This window comes from Phocoena phocoena, chromosome 1, assembly GCF_963924675.1.
Source record: "Phocoena phocoena chromosome 1, mPhoPho1.1, whole genome shotgun sequence".
In the NCBI taxonomy this organism is placed as follows: domain Eukaryota; kingdom Metazoa; phylum Chordata; class Mammalia; order Artiodactyla; family Phocoenidae; genus Phocoena; species Phocoena phocoena.
The window spans coordinates 138906782-138927680 of record NC_089219.1 but is presented as its reverse complement, the minus strand read 5'-3'; the positions used below and the strand labels follow the sequence as shown (position 1 = coordinate 138927680).

The 20899-nt window shown below is 40.1% G+C and overlaps 1 protein-coding gene across 1 annotated transcript in view; it reads right to left on the bottom strand.

The window, feature by feature from the left end:
- The window catches only part of LAMC1 (laminin subunit gamma 1), a 128735-nt gene that overhangs the window by 4125 nt on the left and 103711 nt on the right, over positions 1-20899 (bottom strand). The window contains exons 14-27 of the mRNA XM_065896939.1: positions 18704-18949; positions 18054-18207; positions 17300-17442; positions 16143-16321; positions 14644-14800; positions 11198-11403; positions 10459-10538; positions 8796-8933; positions 8107-8251; positions 6944-7093; positions 6574-6688; positions 4739-4938; positions 3493-3651; positions 1060-1159 (exon numbers count right to left, since the gene is read on the bottom strand). Of these exons, the coding sequence (XP_065753011.1) occupies positions 1060-1159; positions 3493-3651; positions 4739-4938; positions 6574-6688; positions 6944-7093; positions 8107-8251; positions 8796-8933; positions 10459-10538; positions 11198-11403; positions 14644-14800; positions 16143-16321; positions 17300-17442; positions 18054-18207; positions 18704-18949 (2172 nt within the window). The remainder of the gene's footprint in view (positions 1-1059; positions 1160-3492; positions 3652-4738; positions 4939-6573; positions 6689-6943; positions 7094-8106; positions 8252-8795; positions 8934-10458; positions 10539-11197; positions 11404-14643; positions 14801-16142; positions 16322-17299; positions 17443-18053; positions 18208-18703; positions 18950-20899) is intronic.

Here is a 20899-nt window from a genome sequence, read left to right as displayed (position 1 = left end):
AAATAAATAAATAAATAAATAAATAAATAAATAAATAAATAAATAAATAAATAAAATTAGCGAGAAAAAGAGGTCCTTTTGAAAGGAACTACTTCTATATTAAACGAAAGCAGATAGCCAGCTGCACAACGACCAGCACTTTATGCATATTGAACTTGATTAAATTCTCACCAGATCATTTGACATCAATGATTCTCAGCTGTTAAGTAATTTGCCCAAATTTGCACAGCTTACAGGCAACAAAGCAAAGATTCCAACCCAAGTCTGACTGACTTTAAAATACAACCTTTTCTGTCACAAAACCTACCTCTTCCAGCTTACTTTCATTTTAAAGTCCATCTGCTGGCACATAATTTATTATTCTTGAAAATTGAGACAGACAAAAATATCACACACACCTCCCAAAAAAACCCCCCACAAAACAAAACACTGACCAAAACCAAACTTTAAAGGCTATCACATTAAAATAGAGTGCCTTGCTTACAAAGCTGTACTGGCTAGAGTATTACAACTTTATAATAGAGGCTGGTGACAAAAGTACATCTGCCCTATAATGAGGCCTGCTCCCTGTATCAAACTGGATTAAAGGAACATTTTAATATGCTTATACTTCCTTCAAAAAGAAAGCCTTCTCTCTTTTGGCATAGAAACTGTCACCTTATCCAATTAGCCTTTAATCGATTATCCTTTAAAGTGTTCTTTTATTCTGTCATTGAAATCCTTCACTTTAAATCCTTTAAAGACATTCTGCCAGCAGGATGAACTAAGAATAATCACTGTTCGATTGTAACATAAACCTTGACCATAAATGAGCCACCCTAGCTGGAAGCATATCTTCAAAATTTTATTAAGTCCTCAGACGACGGTCAGATTCCAATACTGAGTCAGATTCCATGGAAGGACCTAGTAAGTACATGTTGAATTAATACAACTTAAAGTCACGATTCAGTTCATACGGTCTTTGGCACTGTAGTATCTACTTCTGAGTCAACTATCTCAGATCCCAAGAACAGTACCAAGAATTCAAAGGCTGCCTAACAAGACTCTATGGTTACTTACCCAGCTGCTCCAGGAGGTCATTAATAAGGTTGAGGAGGCTGGTGACAGAGTTTTTGGCCTTTCTGGCATTGATCTCAGCTTCCTGAGCAGCCTGTAAAGCCTGTACAGGGAAAAAAGGATAAATGATACAGTAATCTTGATGATGCATTTTTATCTTCTTGAAGTATCTTTTCCCCAGTGAGTCAACAAATCTAATTTTCAGATGGTTTCCCTTCTTCTAACTCGTGAAACTATTATCTCTTACTGTAGAGATGTTCTTTTTTGGTCATATCTTCATGTTGAGGATGTGGCTATTTTTAATTCACTTCATAGTCATGAGGAGGCAGTCAGTATGCCTACAATGACTGTATTTGTCTTTCAAAGATCAGCGTTACCTCCTTTTCTCACTTTCTCACTCAGGAACACGTGGAGGTGTATTCATAATAAAACCCATCAAGCAGAAACAAGTTACTTTTTAAGGACGAGTATAAAAACTACCATTTTAGAACCAAAACATGCCCTCTGGGATGATCTTAGAGACTTGATTGCCAGAAATGTCCTATTCTCAGAAACTTTTCATAATTAAGTGATATTCTTCTAAAACGCCCTCTCCCCATGCAGTCACACAAATACACACATACAAACTGGGGCAAATACAACTTACATTTGAAAAATCAACCAAAGGTAAATATATTGGGGAAAATTCCATGAAACCTGAACAAATACACTTGTGCATGAGTCACAGGAAATGGCAATGGAAGAGGAAGTGTCTAAGTATCAGAAAACAGATGCTCTCACAAATAAATCTGGTCAGGATATACACGAGTAGCTTTGAGCTTCCTACCACAGAACTGTTTTTCCTAGCTTTTTTGGGTCAAGAGAATACAAAGGTTTTGGATAGAAACAATGTGAAAATTTTAAAAAGAAAAAGAAAGCAACGGAAAAAACCTTCACAAATAAACGATTAACCTCTGTTCAAACTGCAGCCATTCTCACTGCACCTTCCCAGGCTGTCTGCGAGTGTTCTAACAGAGCTGTAAAGGACTCTGCTACGGCCATACTATTACATTTAACCTGCTTTCTGCAGCCTCCTCTTCCAAGAACAACTGTGAGCCTTCACTCTTTCCCTTAAAGAACAGGTAACAGACTGCAAGAATACTGATGCAATGTTGGCCTTTCAGGATTGATATTTAAATATAAATGGCACAGTATATATGAGGGTGCCTTGTGCTCCTTAGAAGTTACTTACCAAAAGGAACAAAAGATGGATCTTCTTTCTACCCTTTTAATTGAATTCATACCCTTTTTTGAAGCTTATAGAGAATATATATCTTTTCCTTTCCTTCAACAGGCTCTAAATCTAATGTTTCTATAACTGTATTAAAACATAAAATCCAGAGACCCTCAGCACGTATGAAATATACACATTTTTACTATATGGGAATTTCCACTTGAGCCATACCTTGCTATAGAAAATGAGGACAATTCAAAACAACAAAAAAATGCATAGTAAAATAAGGTATTTGCACAGGGATGCTTCCTGTTATCACTTCCCTAGGGACTTCTTTACCTAGATTAACAGGCTTAGTAGTTCTTCTTTCCATCCCAAGGTGAAAATGATCTACAGTGAAGGGTGTGATTTTTAGCAGGAGTGGAAGAAGGGTCCCTTCCTTGCACTGAAAGTCCACAATTAAACAAGTTCATGTCTATCATTATATATTATTGTTCATGTCTATCATTAATATATATCATTATATATTATTGTTCATGTCTATCATTATATATTAAGTTCATGTCTATCATTATATATTAATCTGTGGTTATAATCAGATTGAACTGTAAAGGAATATTTCCATTGTGACTCCATCAAAGTCTTTCAAAAGCAAAATACAGCACAAAACAGAACCGAGTCCTTTGTTGGGCCATGCATTCACAAGTCAATTTTGTTACGAACAGGGCTATGTATTCACATCATCACAAAAAGTGAAAAATCAAATTGAATGTAAGTTTGGTATGTTTTGTCATCTTCAAAAATGTCCTTTTACGCAAGAAACTGGTCTTTGTCTTTAGGCAGCAAGTTGCTGGGAGAATAAGAGGACGGAAATTAACTTTTGATTGCATGCCTTTTGTTCTTCTTTGATTTTATACCACCTATGATTTACCCATACAAAAATATAAAGACATACTTTTAAATGTCCTAAAACCTCAAATGTGTAAAACAATGTTTTTCTTTTAACTGAGAGTAGCTTTGGGAAGGAACTATTGTGCAACAATCTGGCAGAAGATCCAAATTCTTTGTCTTCTATGTAAGTTACTAACCCAATTCTTGACCAGAAAACACAATTAAAAACAGAAGTCAATATGAAAAAGACTCTTCTCAACAAGTTAGGGATCTTTATTATTAAACACCCTTCACTTTCTGCCCATTAGCAAACATTTGCCAGAATCACTTACCATCCCTGCCATCATCATATCCTGGTCAGCATCATCTTGTTTTTTCTTCAGCTCCTTTTCTGCTTCCTGTAGCTGTTTCAACATATTATTCACCTCGTTATCCAGATCTGTAACTTCTGCAAAAGTCCTCTCAGCTTCTGCCTTGGTGCTGGTAGCGTTCTAGGCACAAAGTAAACAATTCCTAATGAAAAAAAGTTTTCCTTTTTCTAAAGTATGCTGCCACTCCTTTTATAATCTGTAAAATGGTTCAAAAATATGATCCAGAAAGAACAGGGCAATAATTTGTACTATATGTTGAATTACGTTTAGTTGGGCTACAAATTTAATGAAAAAATAACATTACCACCTAACATAACATTTTATATTTTATAAAGCACTTTAATTTGTATCCTCTAGTTTAATCCTGTTAATAAAAATTCCTGTTCTATCGTTGCCATTTTTAGCTGGGGTCACATAGTTGCAACATTTAAATGGTGTATACTTGCCACCACATTGCACTGATTAGACTCTTTCACTTGGATAATTTTCTATTCAAAGCTAGCCTTATTCTATTGATACTTAGCATGTTCATCATAATGTACAAAAAGTCCATAATTCTGAAATATATTTTATAAAATATAATTAATCCAAGAAACTAAAAAATGTGTGTGATTTTCAAACACATTAAGTTTAGAATCAGCTCCAATTTCTCCTTTAAATAAAACAGATTTATCTTTAAGGAGGAGAAAGCCAGCCTAGAGAAATTATTCTTTAAGATGAGTAGGAAGAATCCTAGCACTGGTAACTTCAAAAATTCTAAATAGGTGGGTCTTAGATATGGCAATATGCTTGAAAGGGGGTCTTAAAAACTGTACTGACTTGGCACTGTATATAAGATGGAAAAAATATCAATTGTTCATGTCAAGGAATTGTGTTTACTTAGAAAGAATCTGATTTTTTGTGGGCAGGAGCTTGATGGGTCACTGAAGCCAACTCCCCTCCTGAACAACTCAGACCCTGCCACTGAGACACAGCAGAAATTTTAGAGTAAAGGACCCTTTCAATGACTCTCCCTCTTCAATCAATGTGGTTACCTGCTCTAATGCCTAGTAAAAAAAAAAAATGAACGACAAGGATGGTTTAATATAACTTTACTGGAGTTGAGGAAAAAATTTGCAAGAGCTTTTGGGGGTCTGGAAAGAAACCGGAAAATGACTAGAGAATAGATTAGCAAAGGCTTCGTTTCGGACAAGAGGGGAGAGCACACCTTTTGGACAGCGCTGGCGATCCTCTCCGCCTCGTGGGCCTTGTTCTTGGCCTCGGTGGCATCTGCGGCAGCATTGCCCAGAGCCAGCTGTGCTTCCCTGGTCTTTTCATTGGCTTCAAGTATAGTCTGGTTGATGGCAGGGATTCTCCTTAGTGCCTCCTCTGCAGCCGTCTTGTTATCATTTACTCGTCTATCAAAATCTAAAACGGGTTCAAGGAATGCAATTAAACTAAACTCTCAACAAGCCAAAAGGGAACTTTTCAGGGAGCTGCCACTGGATTTTGTTTTATGAACAATGAAAGTCAGGGGAAAAGACTGAAAAACAGCATGGACTGAAATGTTAGAACAAAGCACACAGATCTACATGGAAGATTCATGTGAACGAACACCTGTCTCTGGAAGGCAAATTCTCACTTGAAACATTTCTTTTCATGCAGAGCTGAGTATGCCATCACCTCCACCTCAACCAATATCGAAAGCTGCAGTTTATTTAGTGTTTACTAAGTGTTAGGTACTGAGTTAATAAGAGCTTTATGTGCTTGTGACACAGGCATTGAATCATTTTTATACATGAGAAAATTGAGGATTAAAGAGGTAATTTTTTTCAAGGATTCACACTAAGTAAGAGGTGGATCAGGGATTCTAAACCAAACCCCCTGACACAAAGTGGGTTTCAACCATTATTCTATAAAGCTTCCGTATATAGAGAGCTTATGTTTATCAGAGGTGAGTCCAAGGCTACACAGTGAATTGAGCACAGTTCGTTTTTATCTTGGGTGAGGAAAGAAAACATAAAGACTGAGATGCAATTGTCAGAGAAAATTAAAGATAATCTCCATTTACCAACACAAGTCAGCTAAATAGGCATATCTTGGTTATAGGAAATATCTTTTTTTGGCTTCCATACTGAAGAATGCTGGGGTAAGATGACATGAGCGCTGGGATTTTTCTTTGAAATACTTTACCATACAAAAAGGTAGGGTAATGGGACGGGCTTCCCTGGTGGCGCAGTGGTTGCGAGTCCGCCTGCCAATGCAGGGGACACGGGTTTGTGCCCCGGTCCGGGAAGATCCCACATGCCGTGGAGCGGCCGGGCTCGTGAGCCATGGCTGCTGAGCCTGCGCTCCGCAACGGGAGGAGCCACAGCGGTGAGAGGCCCGCGTACCGTAAAAAAAAAAAAAAAAAAGGTAGGGTAGGGACTTCCCTGGTGGCACAGTGGTTAAGAATCCACCTGCCAATGTAGGAGACATGGGTTTGATCCCTGTTCCGGGAAGATCCCACAGGCTGCGGAGCAACTAAGACCGTGCGCCACAACTACTGAGGCTGTGCTCTAGAGCCCGTGAGCCACAACTACTGAGCCCAAGGGCCACAACTACTGAAACCCGTGCGCCTAGAGCCCGTGCTCTGCAACAAGAGAAGCCACCGCAACGAGAAGCCTGCACACCGCAATGAAGAGTAGCCCCTGCTCGCTGTAACTAGAGAAAGCCCGTACACAGCAACAAAGACCCAACGCAGCCAAAAATCAATTAAAAAATAAAAAATAAAGCACTATCAGCTGATGCATAAAACAGTAATTGTTGGCTTTAATTATATGCATTAACTGATAAAAATTTTTTTTTAAAAAAGGTAGGGTAGGTGTTGGGGGATGAAGTAAGTGCAGTAAAAATCTTAACCGCTGAATCTGAATGACAGGTATATGGGATGTTTTATACTATTATCTCTTGTGCTGTATGTGTTCAGAAAGTCTCATAGTAAAAATTTTTTTTACAGAAGAGAGAGAATCACCCTAATGAAGGAGACATACAAACTTACCCCGTTATCTGACCCTCTCATACCTTTCAGGTTGCTGAGAATGTCATTGGCTTCTTGTAAGGTATTTCGTCCCTTTTTAGCAGCTTCTTCCGCAAGAGCCTTGGCAGCATCCGCTCGGGCTAGGAGTTGGTCGGCAGTCTGCAAACACGTGGCAGATAAGAGGACAAACCCTCCAAGGTAAAGCCCTTCTCTCTCCTAACAGACAAGCCACCACCCTGACACTGGCCGGTATACAGCAGGTTAGGCCTGGGCATCAGGGTAAGGCCCTCCTCTGAATACTCTTTCATGTGTTTTGTTGCTTCCGCAATTGCGGTAACATCACAGACACAGCCTACAGTCAGGCAGTTTCAATTTTTGCCTCGAGAAACGAAGCAACTTGCAAAGCAAACCAACCTGCTGTTCGGTCTTTCCTTTTTCCAGAAGGTTCTTTACTTCAAATTCCTTCCCTCTCATGTCCTGTCTGAGGTCCTCATAATCTTTTAACTTCTGGTCAATCAGACGATCCAGATCCTCAGCTTCCTTCTTTATTTTATTTGCCTCATTCTATGAGAAGCAAGTAAGATCATTATATTTTAGGCAAAACAACTAAACTGACGAAAAGGTGGGCTTAGTAATTCTATACTTAGGGGACATTTTTTAAAGAATAGCACAGGTCAAGATTTTATGGACCTTTTTAAAAAACTGAGGTATACTTACACATAGTGAAATGCACAGCACTTAGTGTGATGAGTTTTGACAAATATATTCACCTGTGTAACCAACATCCAATCAAGATACAGAATATTTCCACCCAGGAAATTCCCTTGTATCTCTTTCCAGTCAATTTCCACACCCACCTTTCCAACAATGCAGCTGCCACTGGTCTGGTTTTTATCATCATAGATTAGTTTTGCCTATTGTCAAATTCCACATATATGGAATCATACAGTATGTACACGTCTGAGGAGACCTAAAACTTTATGGTAAAAACGAAGTCAACACCTCAGATGTAAAAAGTGAAACTTAATAAACTGCAAGTTTAATGTAAAAAATACACCACTTATATAGAACTTGGTATGAGGATTCATGATTAGAGTACAGATGAAATAAAACACTACCAATCCCTAAATATTTTACCTGCCCCAAAGCATCCTGATATAGTTCTTTCATTTAAACCATTCTTTTATTTCTCTCTTGTTCAAAACCAGGGTAACGACCTAGGTGTAGTCTGTTTTAATTAATCCAAATATATTATAATTTGGATTCATATCCAAGATTTAGGAGTGATTATTCCTATCACTAAAGGAGTCTTTGCTATTTAATGTTTATAACCACAGGATTTCTTTTTACCTCAATAAGTTCTATTAACATATCTAAACTAGAACTCAACTTTACCAGTGAGCTGTTGGGAGGACAGAGGAGGTAGGTACTGATGACAGCTGCAGGGCAGTCAGAAGAGCTCTTACCCAGACTGAGGGGGTACGTGGCTGTGTGTTTGGTGGGAAGAGGGTAGGAGCTGTGAATGGGGGACGGCAGTGACAACCAAAGCCTGTCCATGCAGGCTGTCAGCGCCATACCTCCATGGCTTCTGAGTCCACAGGAGTCAGCTGGGCAACACTGGCATAGATCTCCACAGCTTTCTCACCAGCCCTCTTGGCCTCCTCATGGACTCGGGCAGCTTGCTTCTCTAGATCCTGTGAGATGTTCTTCGCTTGTTCATACCTAAGGAACAAAAGATGTGATGTGATGAAAACCCTAGTTGCTTTTAGCATCTTAATGTTCACCAGATTCATTCCAGTTTAAATCACCGTGATAGTATTTCCAAAACCTCAAAGAAATGTTATATTTAAATGCTATTATTTAATACCAACATAGCTTAAATTTAGATTTCATCTCATCACTTCTATTTAAGGCATATGGTTTACCATATGCTTTCTTGTTTCAGACACCTGTTAAATATTTGTAGCTCAAATATATTTTCTCTGCTTACTCTATGATATTTTTTCTCTTCTCCTTTATGCAGAATTTTAAGTATCATGGCTAGTCGTTACCATTCTCTGCTGACACAGTAACTGGATCAAATAAAATCTCTGTGGCTCTACATCCCCTGCTCTAATTACTGCATCATTTCAAAAGCATGATTAACAAAAGAAATCTTACTGCATGAATACATGGCCTGAATTCACCAGCATTTAATTTTTCCTTGAACTGGTGTTACTTACAAGAACAACTGAAGGGCTATAAACCACTTTTAAATTACACTCACTTTCTATTAAGCTCTTCAATCTCAAATGCTGTTTGGTTTTCTCCTGCCAGTGTCCTCAAAAGCAGATTATATGCCTCAGTTGATGTATCATTGGCTGCCTTTGCCACTCGTACAATGTCATCAGCTTCTTGTTTATGGCTGTATAACATAAGAGGAAAAACAAGCCATGAAACACAACCGTCTAAAAGGGAAAGAAGTAGAATTTAGGTAATGCTTACCTTATTAATATACATAAACTAATGTGGGCAGAGTTCCACAAATATTGAAAAAATCTTATAAATTTGGAATTTTGTCATCATTTCAGAGGGGCTGAGTTTATAAATAGCGTTCTGTAATCTGAGAAAATGATATTTCCCAAGGATATTAATGATATAAAATGTATAGGGGCAAATGCTTATATTTCTTAAAAATTACTTTTAAATATAATTATTAAGGGTATTTATGTATGAAACTGTGGATACCAGTAAGAACTCATTTCTCTAGTCATAAACACAAATCCCAGACCTCATCTTTAATTGCTACTCTGGTTCTGTTACTGCATAGTCTTGAAACAACTTTGACTATTCAGATTTCTCACATGCAACCTAGTTACTGGCCAGGAAGAGCAACTCAACAAGGAACATGTCAACAGGGACTCCAGACAAATAACGCATTTTAGCTGGGTAAATGCTAAGGTTTTTTCAACTCTAAAATTTCATATTACATTGTCACACTGCAATACATGGCCATTCTTTTTGATATGATAAACTTTCCTTCAAAATTCATGCATGAAGTACACCACAATTAATTTCCAAGACCTAATTTTCTCGGGAGTTTTCTATAATGTTTTCAGCTGTCTTCTTTTAATCAGAAAATTCAGCTCTGAAACCATGAATGTTCTATGAGCTAAATGACAACAGTTCACACACATTTACAAAGGACAGAAAGAGAGCACATATGGTAAAGCAAGAAGCCAATGTAACTGCTCAGACATTGAGGCTAAAATTCTAACATCAGGCTTAGTTAAGCACCCTGTACCTATGAGGTCTACTAGCTGTTCTGCAATGCATTCGATAAACATTTATTGAGTACCTACTATATGCCAGACATTGTTTTAAGCATTGGGACTTCAACAGTGAATAAAGCACACAAAAACACCTGCCCTCACAGAGCCTACATTTTAGCAATTTTATTTTTTAAAAAATGTTTTCACTTGATGCCCTCTACAATTCAGTCTTAAGAAATTACCTTACATTTAATCAGGAATGAAATGGTCTGTTTCTGATTTTCACATGTACTATGGGTTAGTAAATGTTCTCTACTGAAACTTGAAAATTAAACATTTTTGTTGAAAATTAAAAAATTTTATAAATTCTATCGAGCTTAATTATCTATTAACTTTAAGGTTTCAAAATTAAAAATCTAAAAAATGTTACGGTTTTCCTTAGATGTGCAAATATAATTTCCCTCCAAACCATCATATTCTAATATTCAAAGTAAATATTCTAATTTCAAAGTAAAGGGAAGCAAAGAGTACATGTAGCTAATCGCATTTCAGAAACGAGAGCAAACTTTTTGCAAAAGTGCGTTACATGGGAAGTGTGTGTGGGGAGAGAATGAAACAAAGTGTGCACACCGCGATGAAAGCCGTAACTTAACCATTAAAGAGGGAGCTGGAGGTTACCGTTCAGCAAGCTTTCGTGCCTCATCCGCCAAAAGAGTCATGTTGTTTGGGTCCCCTGTAGATTCTGGCTGAGTGATTGACTAGAGAGGAAATAAACAAAGCACCAATCTCAAAGGAATGAATTATTTAAATTTAATAAAGCAAGTGTCAAAACTAAATTTTCACTAGTGTCATTTCGAGAAAGAACATCTCTTCTTAATTTCAGAGATCTTCAGGTAACATCAGCATCCTTGATTGTGGATTATTATTTCTATTTTCAGCAGAGAATAAAGGAAGCTTAGGGACTTCCCTGGTGGCTCAGTGGTTAAGATTCCATGCTCCCAATGCAGGGGACCTGGGTGCGATCCCTGGTTAGGGAACTAGATCCTGCATGCTGCCACTAGGAGCCCACACGCTGTAACTAAAAGATCCCGCGTGCGGCAGCGAAGATCCTGCCTGCTGCAACTAAGACCTGGCACAGCCATAAATAAATAAATATTAAAAAAAAAAAAAAAAGGAAGATTAAATTGCCTAGTGCCATAGAAGGAACAAAACTAGAGAAAAGACCCAGATGTCCTCTGGTTTTAATCCAGTTTGTGATAACTATTTCATGGCAACTGTGAGCAATGTGGCTTTCTTGCTCCATGTTTGAAGACAAATAAAAAGATACAAGGAGTCAATTTAGCTGAAGAAGCATTCCACTACCAGTAAAAGCCAAGGGACTCCCTCAGCCCCACCTCAGACCTTCCCAGTCACTCACCACATTGGCAATGGCAACTTTTGCTTTCTCAAGTTCTCTGGATGCGATTTCAATCAACTGCTCTGTGCTTTCTACCCGGGCACATGCTTGTTCAGCCAAGTTTCCAGTCTCTTCAATGGTATTCCGGATATTCTGTAATCGGCTAATTTGGCTGAATAAGGTGTTATTCACTCTCTGGAGGCGATCCATCAAATTTTGGTCTACATCTGCAATCACAGTGCAGAAGGAAGTCCATAAATTATCTGAAGCGGGTTGGGGGGGCGGAACACATATCATCTCACATGAAATCTGAGGCGCTGCTTATCCTTACTCTTCCAAACATAGCATCTTTCTGACAAGTTTCCCTAAGTCCACTGGCAGAGCTGGTCAGTCTTCACTGTGCCCGGCAGTAGCACCACTGTTACATTCATCTACGGTCTCCAAGTGGGTTAACTGGAGATTAACACACTGTCTCTCTCCCACTTGACTATGAGTCCCTCATTCTTACTCAACACTGTATCCCCAGTATCACACAGTGATTGGCAAAGAGAAGACACTCAAAAAATGTCTGCTGAAGGAAAGATTTTGATATTCTAGCACATGCAAGATTGAATCATAAAAATACAATGTTGTTAAAAGTACTACCAGCCCTGAGAGCTGGACATTTTTCTAAACTAGGAAAAAACTCGGTTCAAAACTGATGTTGAGGGACTTCCCTGGTGGCGCAGTGGTTAAGAATCTGCCTGCTAAGGCAGGGAACACGGGTTCGAGCACTGGTCCAGGAAGATCCCACATGCCACGGACTAAGCCCGTGCGCCACAACTACTGAACCTGCGCTCTAGAGTCCGTGAGCCACAACTACTGAGCCCACATGCCACAACTACTGAAGCCCGCGTGCCTAGAGCCCGTGCTCCACAACAAGAGAAGCCACTGCAATGAGAAGCCCGTGCACGGCAACAAAGAGTAGCCCCTGCTCGCCGCAACCAGAGAAAGCCCATGCGAAGCAGCGAAGACCCGACACAGCCAAAAATAAATAAATAACATAAATAATAAGAATTCTTTCTGGAAAAAAAAACCTGATGTTGAAATATGGCATGTTAAAATTATTTTGTATTTTAAACTAAATAGACTCTTGCTGCCACCTCCCACTGCCTGGCACATCCATGTAATTTCTTTCAAATTGATCTCTGCTTTTGAAAAGTTCTTCAAATTGTTCTCTATTAATTATGCACATTCAATTTAAACCTCATACCTGTGTCCTAATCAATCAATCAATATAAGCCCATGCAGACATAATTCTGATGTTATTACAATTCTCACATGTCATGAAGTTATATTATAATATACAGGAACCATTAAGTCAATCCTATTCAAAACTGACCAGTTCTTATTTCTGCATGGTGTTAGTGCTGGCATCTAAATTTTCCAAGGAATGTAAAAGAGATGAGAAGTCAAAGTTAAGATCAACAAAGATGAATACAGGTTTGGAAAAATAGCAACTTACAAGCAGGGCCACCCAATCAATACACATGCAAAGCTGGTGGCCTGCAAAACATCTCATCCAACTATACAAAACGGCCCTGCGCGGATGATTACTTAAAACAATTCTTTGATAATCCAAAGATTTTTAAGAAAATGCAAAATATAAAAACAAGCTGAAATCATAGAAAATCATTCAGATTTAGGAAGCGTAAGCATTGGCTTCATTGGCTAATGAAGTTATAGAAGCCCCTTCCCTTTAGAACTTCAAAAAGGTAACAGATACCGATCTCTCTGGCCAGTTCTTTACAGAAACAATAGTATCCCAAAAAGGGAACAAATAACCTAAGTGGATCACTTCAAAGCCCTCTAATTCCAAGTGTCCAATTTGCAAGACCTAATTGCACCACATAATCTCCCTTCAAACTGCAGAATAAACACAAGTTTAACTACAAATGAACACTTAGGGAGAGTCTGAAAGGGTAAATCATTTTGAAGATATTTTTATTCTTGGCTAGTTTGAACCTAAGTAGGAAAGGTCAGCCAGGAACTCCATGAATCAGGATTTAGTGGGAGTGGATTTTAACTCCAGCCTCACTGTGGTGTGCCCAAAGCTACCAGAAGCAGCCCGTTATGCTCCCTACCTTGCAGGTGGCTCAAGAGAAGGTATGGTGGCCATGGCTCCTATCAGAGCTTCTGTCCCACAGAATCACCGGCTTGGGCAGAGGAAAGTACATAGCCATTTTGGCCCAAAAGAGCCAGATGTAACTGGGGCTGCACCAAGGTGTGGAGCCTGGATGAGTGGCAGTGCTGGCTGACCTCCCCTTTCTGCCCCGTGACCATGCCCATGTGCTGGTGCTGCTGGCACCAGAGCTGCCTGCCACACCCCACCTCTCAGGCTGACTGACTGGCACCTAAGAATGATCACCCCACGTTCAGTTCTTCAACGGATATGGCAGGACAGATGCGAATTTGCTGTTACAAGAGAATACATTAATGAAAAAAAACCTGTGTCCAAATTTGAAAATGAACAGCCTAAAAAAACCACCATTGTTTATACAGAACAGGAAACATATAAATTCTTCTTCATCTATGTTTGAGACTTAAAATGTAACAACTGAAACAAAACACATAAGTTTTTGACCTCTCATTTTATTTTTCCATTTCTAAAAACTTACCTCCTAGAACAATTTTTGGACTGTCCTAATAAAAATTAAACAAACTGGCCCAAACCAGATACATCCAATTTCTTCCTTTTCTACTTCAGTAATTTTATAAAATCTTAGGGACATTTACAACAAGAAATAAACAATATATTTAGCTTTTGTTGACCTGTACTCTGACAAGAGGACTTCTCTAACTCCAGATGGAAACATCATCAATAGGGAAGTTGATCACTGTGGTCCCAGGTGTATCAACGTTAAAGCACAGTTACTATGAGTATCTGATGAGCATATGTGTCTCAGTGATGGAAAACTCCAAAACAAAGTGACTTCAGCCCAGTGGTGAGCACCTTGATAGAAGGATTCATAAAATGCTTGGGTTTTAACATCTAACAGTTTTTGATGTGTTGGGAGAACTATTTCTGCTTAGTGTATCTTAAAAAAACATTGACAGGTTCTTTTCTACATGTTTAAAAAATAAAATAATTCATATTCTAAACAGAGTTTAAAAATTGATGGGCTTCCCTGGTGGCGCAGTGGTTGAGAGTCCGCCTGCCGATGCAGGGGACATGGGATCGTGCCCGGGATCGGGAAGATCCCACGTGCCGCGGAGCGGCTGGGCCCGTGAGCCATGGCCGCTGAGCCTGTGCGTTCGGAGCCTGTGCTCCGCAACGGAAGAGGCCACAACAGTGAGAGGCCTGCGTACCGCAAAAAAAAAAATTGATTAAGAATTTTATAAAACGCTACTACTTAACCTTGCATTAGGAGCTACATCAAAAGACGGACCATCTTATAGAAATTACCCACTTGTTTAATTGTGTGTACCTTTGACATCCTGGGCCTCACGAAGGAGATCAGTCACCTCTCTCTCTGCTTCCTTTAGTCTATCCTCAAAGGCTTGATCCGTCACCATCTCATCCCCAGTTCCAAGGTTTGCAATGAGATTCTCTAATTCCTGGAGTTTTGCTCGATGATCGGCAACCTAAGCATAATGGAGGAAGAAAAGGGAAAGGTACGGTGTACAGACATTCCTGAAGAACTGGACTGTACTTCCTGTAGGAACAATAATCAAAGTGGGTACTCCAGAACAGAGGTGCCCAACCCCCAGGCTGTAGACCGGCAGCAGTCCACGGCCGCTCGGAACCGGGCCACACAGCAAGAGGCGAGTAGCAGGCGAGCGAGCAAAGCTTCATCTGCTGCCCCGCATCGCCCTCCACGGCCCGCATTACCGCCTGCACCATCACCGCCCCCCACACACCCTGTCCACGGAAAAACTGTCTCCCACGAAACCGGTCCCTGGTGCCAAAACGGTTGGGGACCACTGCTCTATAAATACGAAGGTCTATACACTCCGTGTATGTATACTTTTAAGTAGATAACATGGGTAGTTTTTCCTCATTTCTCTGGCTTCAAAAGAAAATCCGGTTGATTCCTTTGACGTTAAACTCTACATGCTGATGATTCTCCAGTTCCGACCTCTCCCTTGTGTTTGAGATTACCTATCTGATACCCCCACTTGGCTCTCTGATAGGTATTCTCAACCTAATACCCAAAATTCTACCCTTGATTCTTTCTCTTAAATATGTATTCTCTGAGTCATCGCCATCTCAGTCAGTAATGCCTACAACTACCTTAAGCAAAAAACCCAAGATCCATCCTTGATTCTTCTCTTTCCCTAACTTTACCCTCTCTCATACCCTGCCCTGCCGAACACACATATAATATTTATCCAATTCAATCTAGGCTTCCCCTTTTGCCCCACACCTAACCATCAATCTTCACACAGCAGAGTGCTGTTCTTAAAATATAAACTGGATTTCCCAGCTTAAAACTCATTAGTGCATTCCCACTGGATTTGGAATAAAATCTGAATTCCTTACTCTGGTCAACATGGTGCAACGTAAGCTGTCTCTACCAACCTTTCCAGTCTTATCACAAACTACTCCCTCCTCACTCAGCAGGCTCCAGACACCCTCCAGCTTTGAGGCCTTTGTACCCCACGTTCCCTCTGCCTGGAACAGCCTACCCACCACTTCTCCTTCGGATTACTCTTTCTTATCCTTAAGATCGCACCTTAAGTGAGTTTCCACAGACGCTCTATATAAAGTAGTTCTCCCCAGTTATTCTGTTTGTATTCTTTCTTGCACTTATCTCAGTTAGTATTTCTTTAATTTTTATTATTTGTCTCCCAACTGGAACTTGAGTCTTTGAGAACAGGGACTGTGTCTATTTTGTTCACCATTTTTTCTCTAGAGCTTAGAGCATAGGAAGTGCCCATTCAACGTCTGCTGAATGAATGAACGCATGCACTGTTGACAGCTGACCTTATCCTTTACCAGCCGGTAACAAGCTGGACATTCCTGGCAGCCAGGCCAAGACCGATTGTAGAAATAGTTCTCTTCACACTGGTCACAGCGATTCCCCACAAAGCCTTCTTTGCATTCACAGAGACCATCATCTTTGCACTGGAGGGAAAGAGACCCCTCAGGATGACAGTCACAGGCTGCAGAATAAAGGGAAAAGGGTATATAATAAGGAAAAAAAGGAAGAGTGTGTCTTCTTTTAACTCACATTGATATCAATAAGCCAACTGCATTATCATTATAATTAGATGCTTTGTGAAAAACAGGCTGATTTAGGAGAATTTAAATGGTTAAGCCTGCTTAGCAGAGAAGCCAGACATTTTTAAAACAAGAGTAAATTTTAGAGTGAGCATCTTTTGGAGGGGGCACATTTCATGTGACTGAATAATTATAGAAATTATTCTATTATAGAAAGTGCCCTTTTTGCGCACTGCGAGAATTTATCTCTACCTTCATCTCTCCACTGTTTTTCTCTCACTAAGGAACTAGAAAACCCAAATGCTAATGCTTATTTTCCATTATTTTATAGTTTGTTTACTCATTTTGTTCTCTGGACGGAGTCAATGACTTATGCTACATTCCACAGGAGAAATGAAGGAATTCAGAAAGCAAAAACCCAAACTGTTCCGCGGCCTAATTCCAAGCAAGTGTTTATGCCAAGGAGCAGCAGATGTGGACATGTAACCGCACCAAAAGGGCCCCAAGGGTGGGAAGCAACTGAGCCAGTAAGTCAACAAACACGTTTGAGCAGAATCCCTCACTGTTTCATTTTCTGCGCTAAGGTGATCATTATTAAAAAGTTTCATTAAGCACGGGATAGGCTCGGTAACCAAAGGGTGATCATCTGGAAAAATTAAAGACTAGAAAAAGGAAGAATCAGAAACACCGTAAAAAAAAAAAAAAAAAAGACATAAATAGGGTGGTTGCAAAGAAACTAGAGAGGCTTTCGGTCCTCGGAGTTTTAAAAAACGGATAATATTTCTTGAATAAAGCATCTGTGATGAGCTGGGCACAGCCCTGACTGTGAGCCGTGTGGCTACACTGAGGCTGTCAAAGTCCCTTCTGGACTAACAGTTCTAACCGGAATGAGACGAGACTTGGCCACCAACGCCCCTTACGTTTACAGCCTTCAGGTCCAAACCCAAAGTGGTTGACCTCGCAGCGCTCGCAGTGCTGACCGGTGATGCCAGGCTGGCACTCACACTGGCCAGTGTGGATGTCACACTGTCCATTGGTGGAACCCAAAGCATGGCAGTCACACCTGAAAATGAACACATGACATTTCTCAGGTAAGTACAACAGACTTTAAGCAAACCTTTCCTTTTTGTTCCTTTCAGCATAGGACTGATGTAATTTGTATTAGAAAACAGAATGTTAAGGGCTATTATGACAGACGTTAAGGGTTATTAAAACCTGAGGTTCAAGTAATTTTCATGAGTTCTATTCAGAACTTCTCTTTCTAGCCTAACCCACACAAATACTTTTATTTCACTACTAAAACTACTACCCATGGCTCTCCAATCTGGCACCACATGGGCGCTGAATAGGAGGTTTGAAAACAGGAATTCCCAGGCAACTGCAACCCTTGAAGGTCTGATTCTAAGCATCTCAGAAAGGACCATATAATTCGTATTGTTAAAAAAATGTTGCTCAGGTGACACTGACACAGCTGGGGCCACTGCATTCCACTCTTTTCTCTCATTACTTAATTACAACTCTCCAGTATTGCCTCGAAAGGGTGCCTTGCCTATTTTAGGCACTCAAATAATTCCTGAACAAAGCCAAGCCAACTATGAACCATAACTTATAAAAATTCATCTCTGACAATAAAAAAGCAAAGGTCACTTGAACCAAAGGCAGCCGCCATCTTACCTGTCACAGCCCTGCCCGCTCTGCAGGTTGTAGAATCCAGGGTCACAAGCTCCACAGTCCCGGCCGGTCACGTGAGGCAGACACTCACACTGCCCGGTCACAGGGTTACAGCTGCTCTGCTGCTTCACGGTCCCGTAGGGGTCGCAGTCGCAGGCTAAGGCAGGAAGACAGAGACAGCAAGAGATGCAGATCATCTGAGAGAAATACTAAAGTATAAACAACACAAATAGATTCTTTAGATTTGAGTTATCCAGTACAGTAGCCACTGGTCATCGGTGGCTACTGAGTACTTGAAATGTGGCTGGTCTGAATTGAGATGTGCTGTCACTGTGAAACACACACTGGACTTCGGAGACTTGGTGTGGAAAAAAACATACATCGCAAACATTTTTTACTGATTACTTGTTGAGATGATAATACATTAGATAGGTTAGGTTAAATAAAATATAGTGTTAAAATTAATTTCACCCGTTTCTCTTTACTGTACTGTGTCTACTAGAGAAATTTAAATTACATAAGTGGTTTGCACTATATTTCTATCGAACAATGCTGCATTCGACCCAACAACTGTAAATATTTAAAGAGACCGTGCAATGATTCTCAGAACGCATGAATATAACTGTGACAGAATCTGGCCGATGGCCGATTACCTTTGCATTTGTCTGCTGGATTGGGAGCCAGGGGATTTCCAAAAAATCCATCCTTGCACCGGTCACAGTAGAAGCCAGCTGTGTTATAGATGCACTTCAGGCATTCTCCCGTCAAGCGATTGCAATTTCCAACTGCATTGGGATCGATGTTGTCATTGCACTGGCACAGGCGACAAAGCCTCACAGGGCCGTTTCTACCCAGAGGGTCTCCAAAGTAGCCGTCATCACAGAGCTCACATCTTTTACCTGTGCATGAGATAATCTGATGTTATAAAAGAAAAGGCCTTAGGTGTTTCTAGTGCTACTGGTTACAAACAGTCTGGAGTAAACATCAGATGCAAGGCAACATGGGGCAGTGGACATGGCACCAGCCTAGGAGAGCAGAGGACCTGGGCTGCAGTCCTGGCATGGTGAGTGACCTTGGACACATCTCCATTTCCTTATTAGAAAGATAGCACCTGTTTTGCCTCCTTTGCTTCAGTTGTTTTGAGGATTAACTGAAATCATGCACTAGGAGTGCTTTGTAAATGAGTCCAGCTCAGGTTTATTAACCTTTCCAGTCCCAAGGGCTGATACATTCATCTATGTTTGTTTTTTCCGATAATACTGAGAAAAATGAAAGATGACTCTTGATACCATACATTTCTTATACCACAGGGTGGGCAGGATCATTCTCTTAAAAAATAAACGGCATGTGCTAATCCTTGTTTGAGCAGTGTCAGCTGGCACAGGAGAGAATTTGGAGATCATCACTTGCCACTCGCTTCTATTACAACTAAGGGAACAGCCAGGTTGAGAAACTTGCCCACAACCAAACAGCTGATAGTAAAAGAGACAGAGGTAGAATTCAGGGCTCTTTCCACTGTATTAAACTCACTGCTCCTCATCCTTCTTCTTCCACTTCCCCACTATTATTAGCTCAAGTTGTGTTCTTGGTATCTTTGTAGCCAACTGGGCCTGAATTACCTAAACTTTTTGGAGAAACAGAGGTTTCTTCATTTACTCATCCCACAAATACTAACTGAGTGTCTATAGACACTGCTCTAGGTTATCAGGGTGATGTGGTGAACAGGGTGGATGAGGTCTCTGCTCTCACAAAGCTTATGCAGCAACTGAGGGAGACCAGTTCACAGACATATAAATAAACAAGATCACTTCAGAGAGCGACACACATAAAAAAGTTAAACAAAACAGAAACCGTGACAGAGAGACAGGGTGAGGGCGACTTTATATTGGGTGGTTAGAGAAAAGCCTCTGTAAGAGGAGACATTTGGGATGACAATGGAAAGACACAAGAAACAAACCATGATAATATCCAAGAGAAGAATGTTCCAGAAAAGCAATATGAGCTTGTGGAAGCAGTAAGAGACAACCATGTAGGTCACAGTAAGGAAAATGGGTTTAAAGTACAGTGAGATGCTATTAGGGTTTTTTTTAAGTGATGAGATCTGATTTACATTTTAAAAGTATTATTCTGGCTGCTCTATGGAGAATGGGATGTAGGAGAGCAGAGTGAAGCATAGAGACAAATTAGGAGGCTATTTTAGGTGAGAGATGACAGCGGAGTAGACCAGGGTGGTGGTGGTGAAAGTGGTAAAGAGTGCTCAGAGTTGAGAACCAGCAACACCTGCTGACTGATTGCTCCTAGGAAATGAGAGACAGAAGAATCAAGGACAAGCCTCGGATTTTTAGCTTAAGCAACTAGGTAGATGGTAGTGTTTTTACTGAGATGAACAAGACTGGGGAAGGAACAGGTTAGGGTTGGAGAAAATCAAAGATCTAGCTTGAATTTGCTTAAATTTGACATTCCTTTAGCCATCTGATTCAAGATCACACCAGAAAATATTTGGCACATTCAAACTAGTGAGACTTGAGGAGAGACATTCACAGAAAAACAGACAGGATGAAAAGGCAGAGGGCTAGGTACCAGATGAAGGAACAAGATAAAACCCCAGAAAAACAATAAATGAAATGGAGATAGGCAACCTTCCAGAAAAAGAATTCAGAATAATGATAGTGAAGATGATCCAGGACCTCGGAAAAAGAATGGAGGCAAAGATTGAGAAGGTGCAAGAAATGTTTAACAAAAATCTAGAATTAAAGAACAAACAAATAGAGATGAACAATAACTGAAATGAAAAATACACTAGAAGGAATCAATAGCAGAATAACTGAGGCAGAAGAACGGGTAAGTGA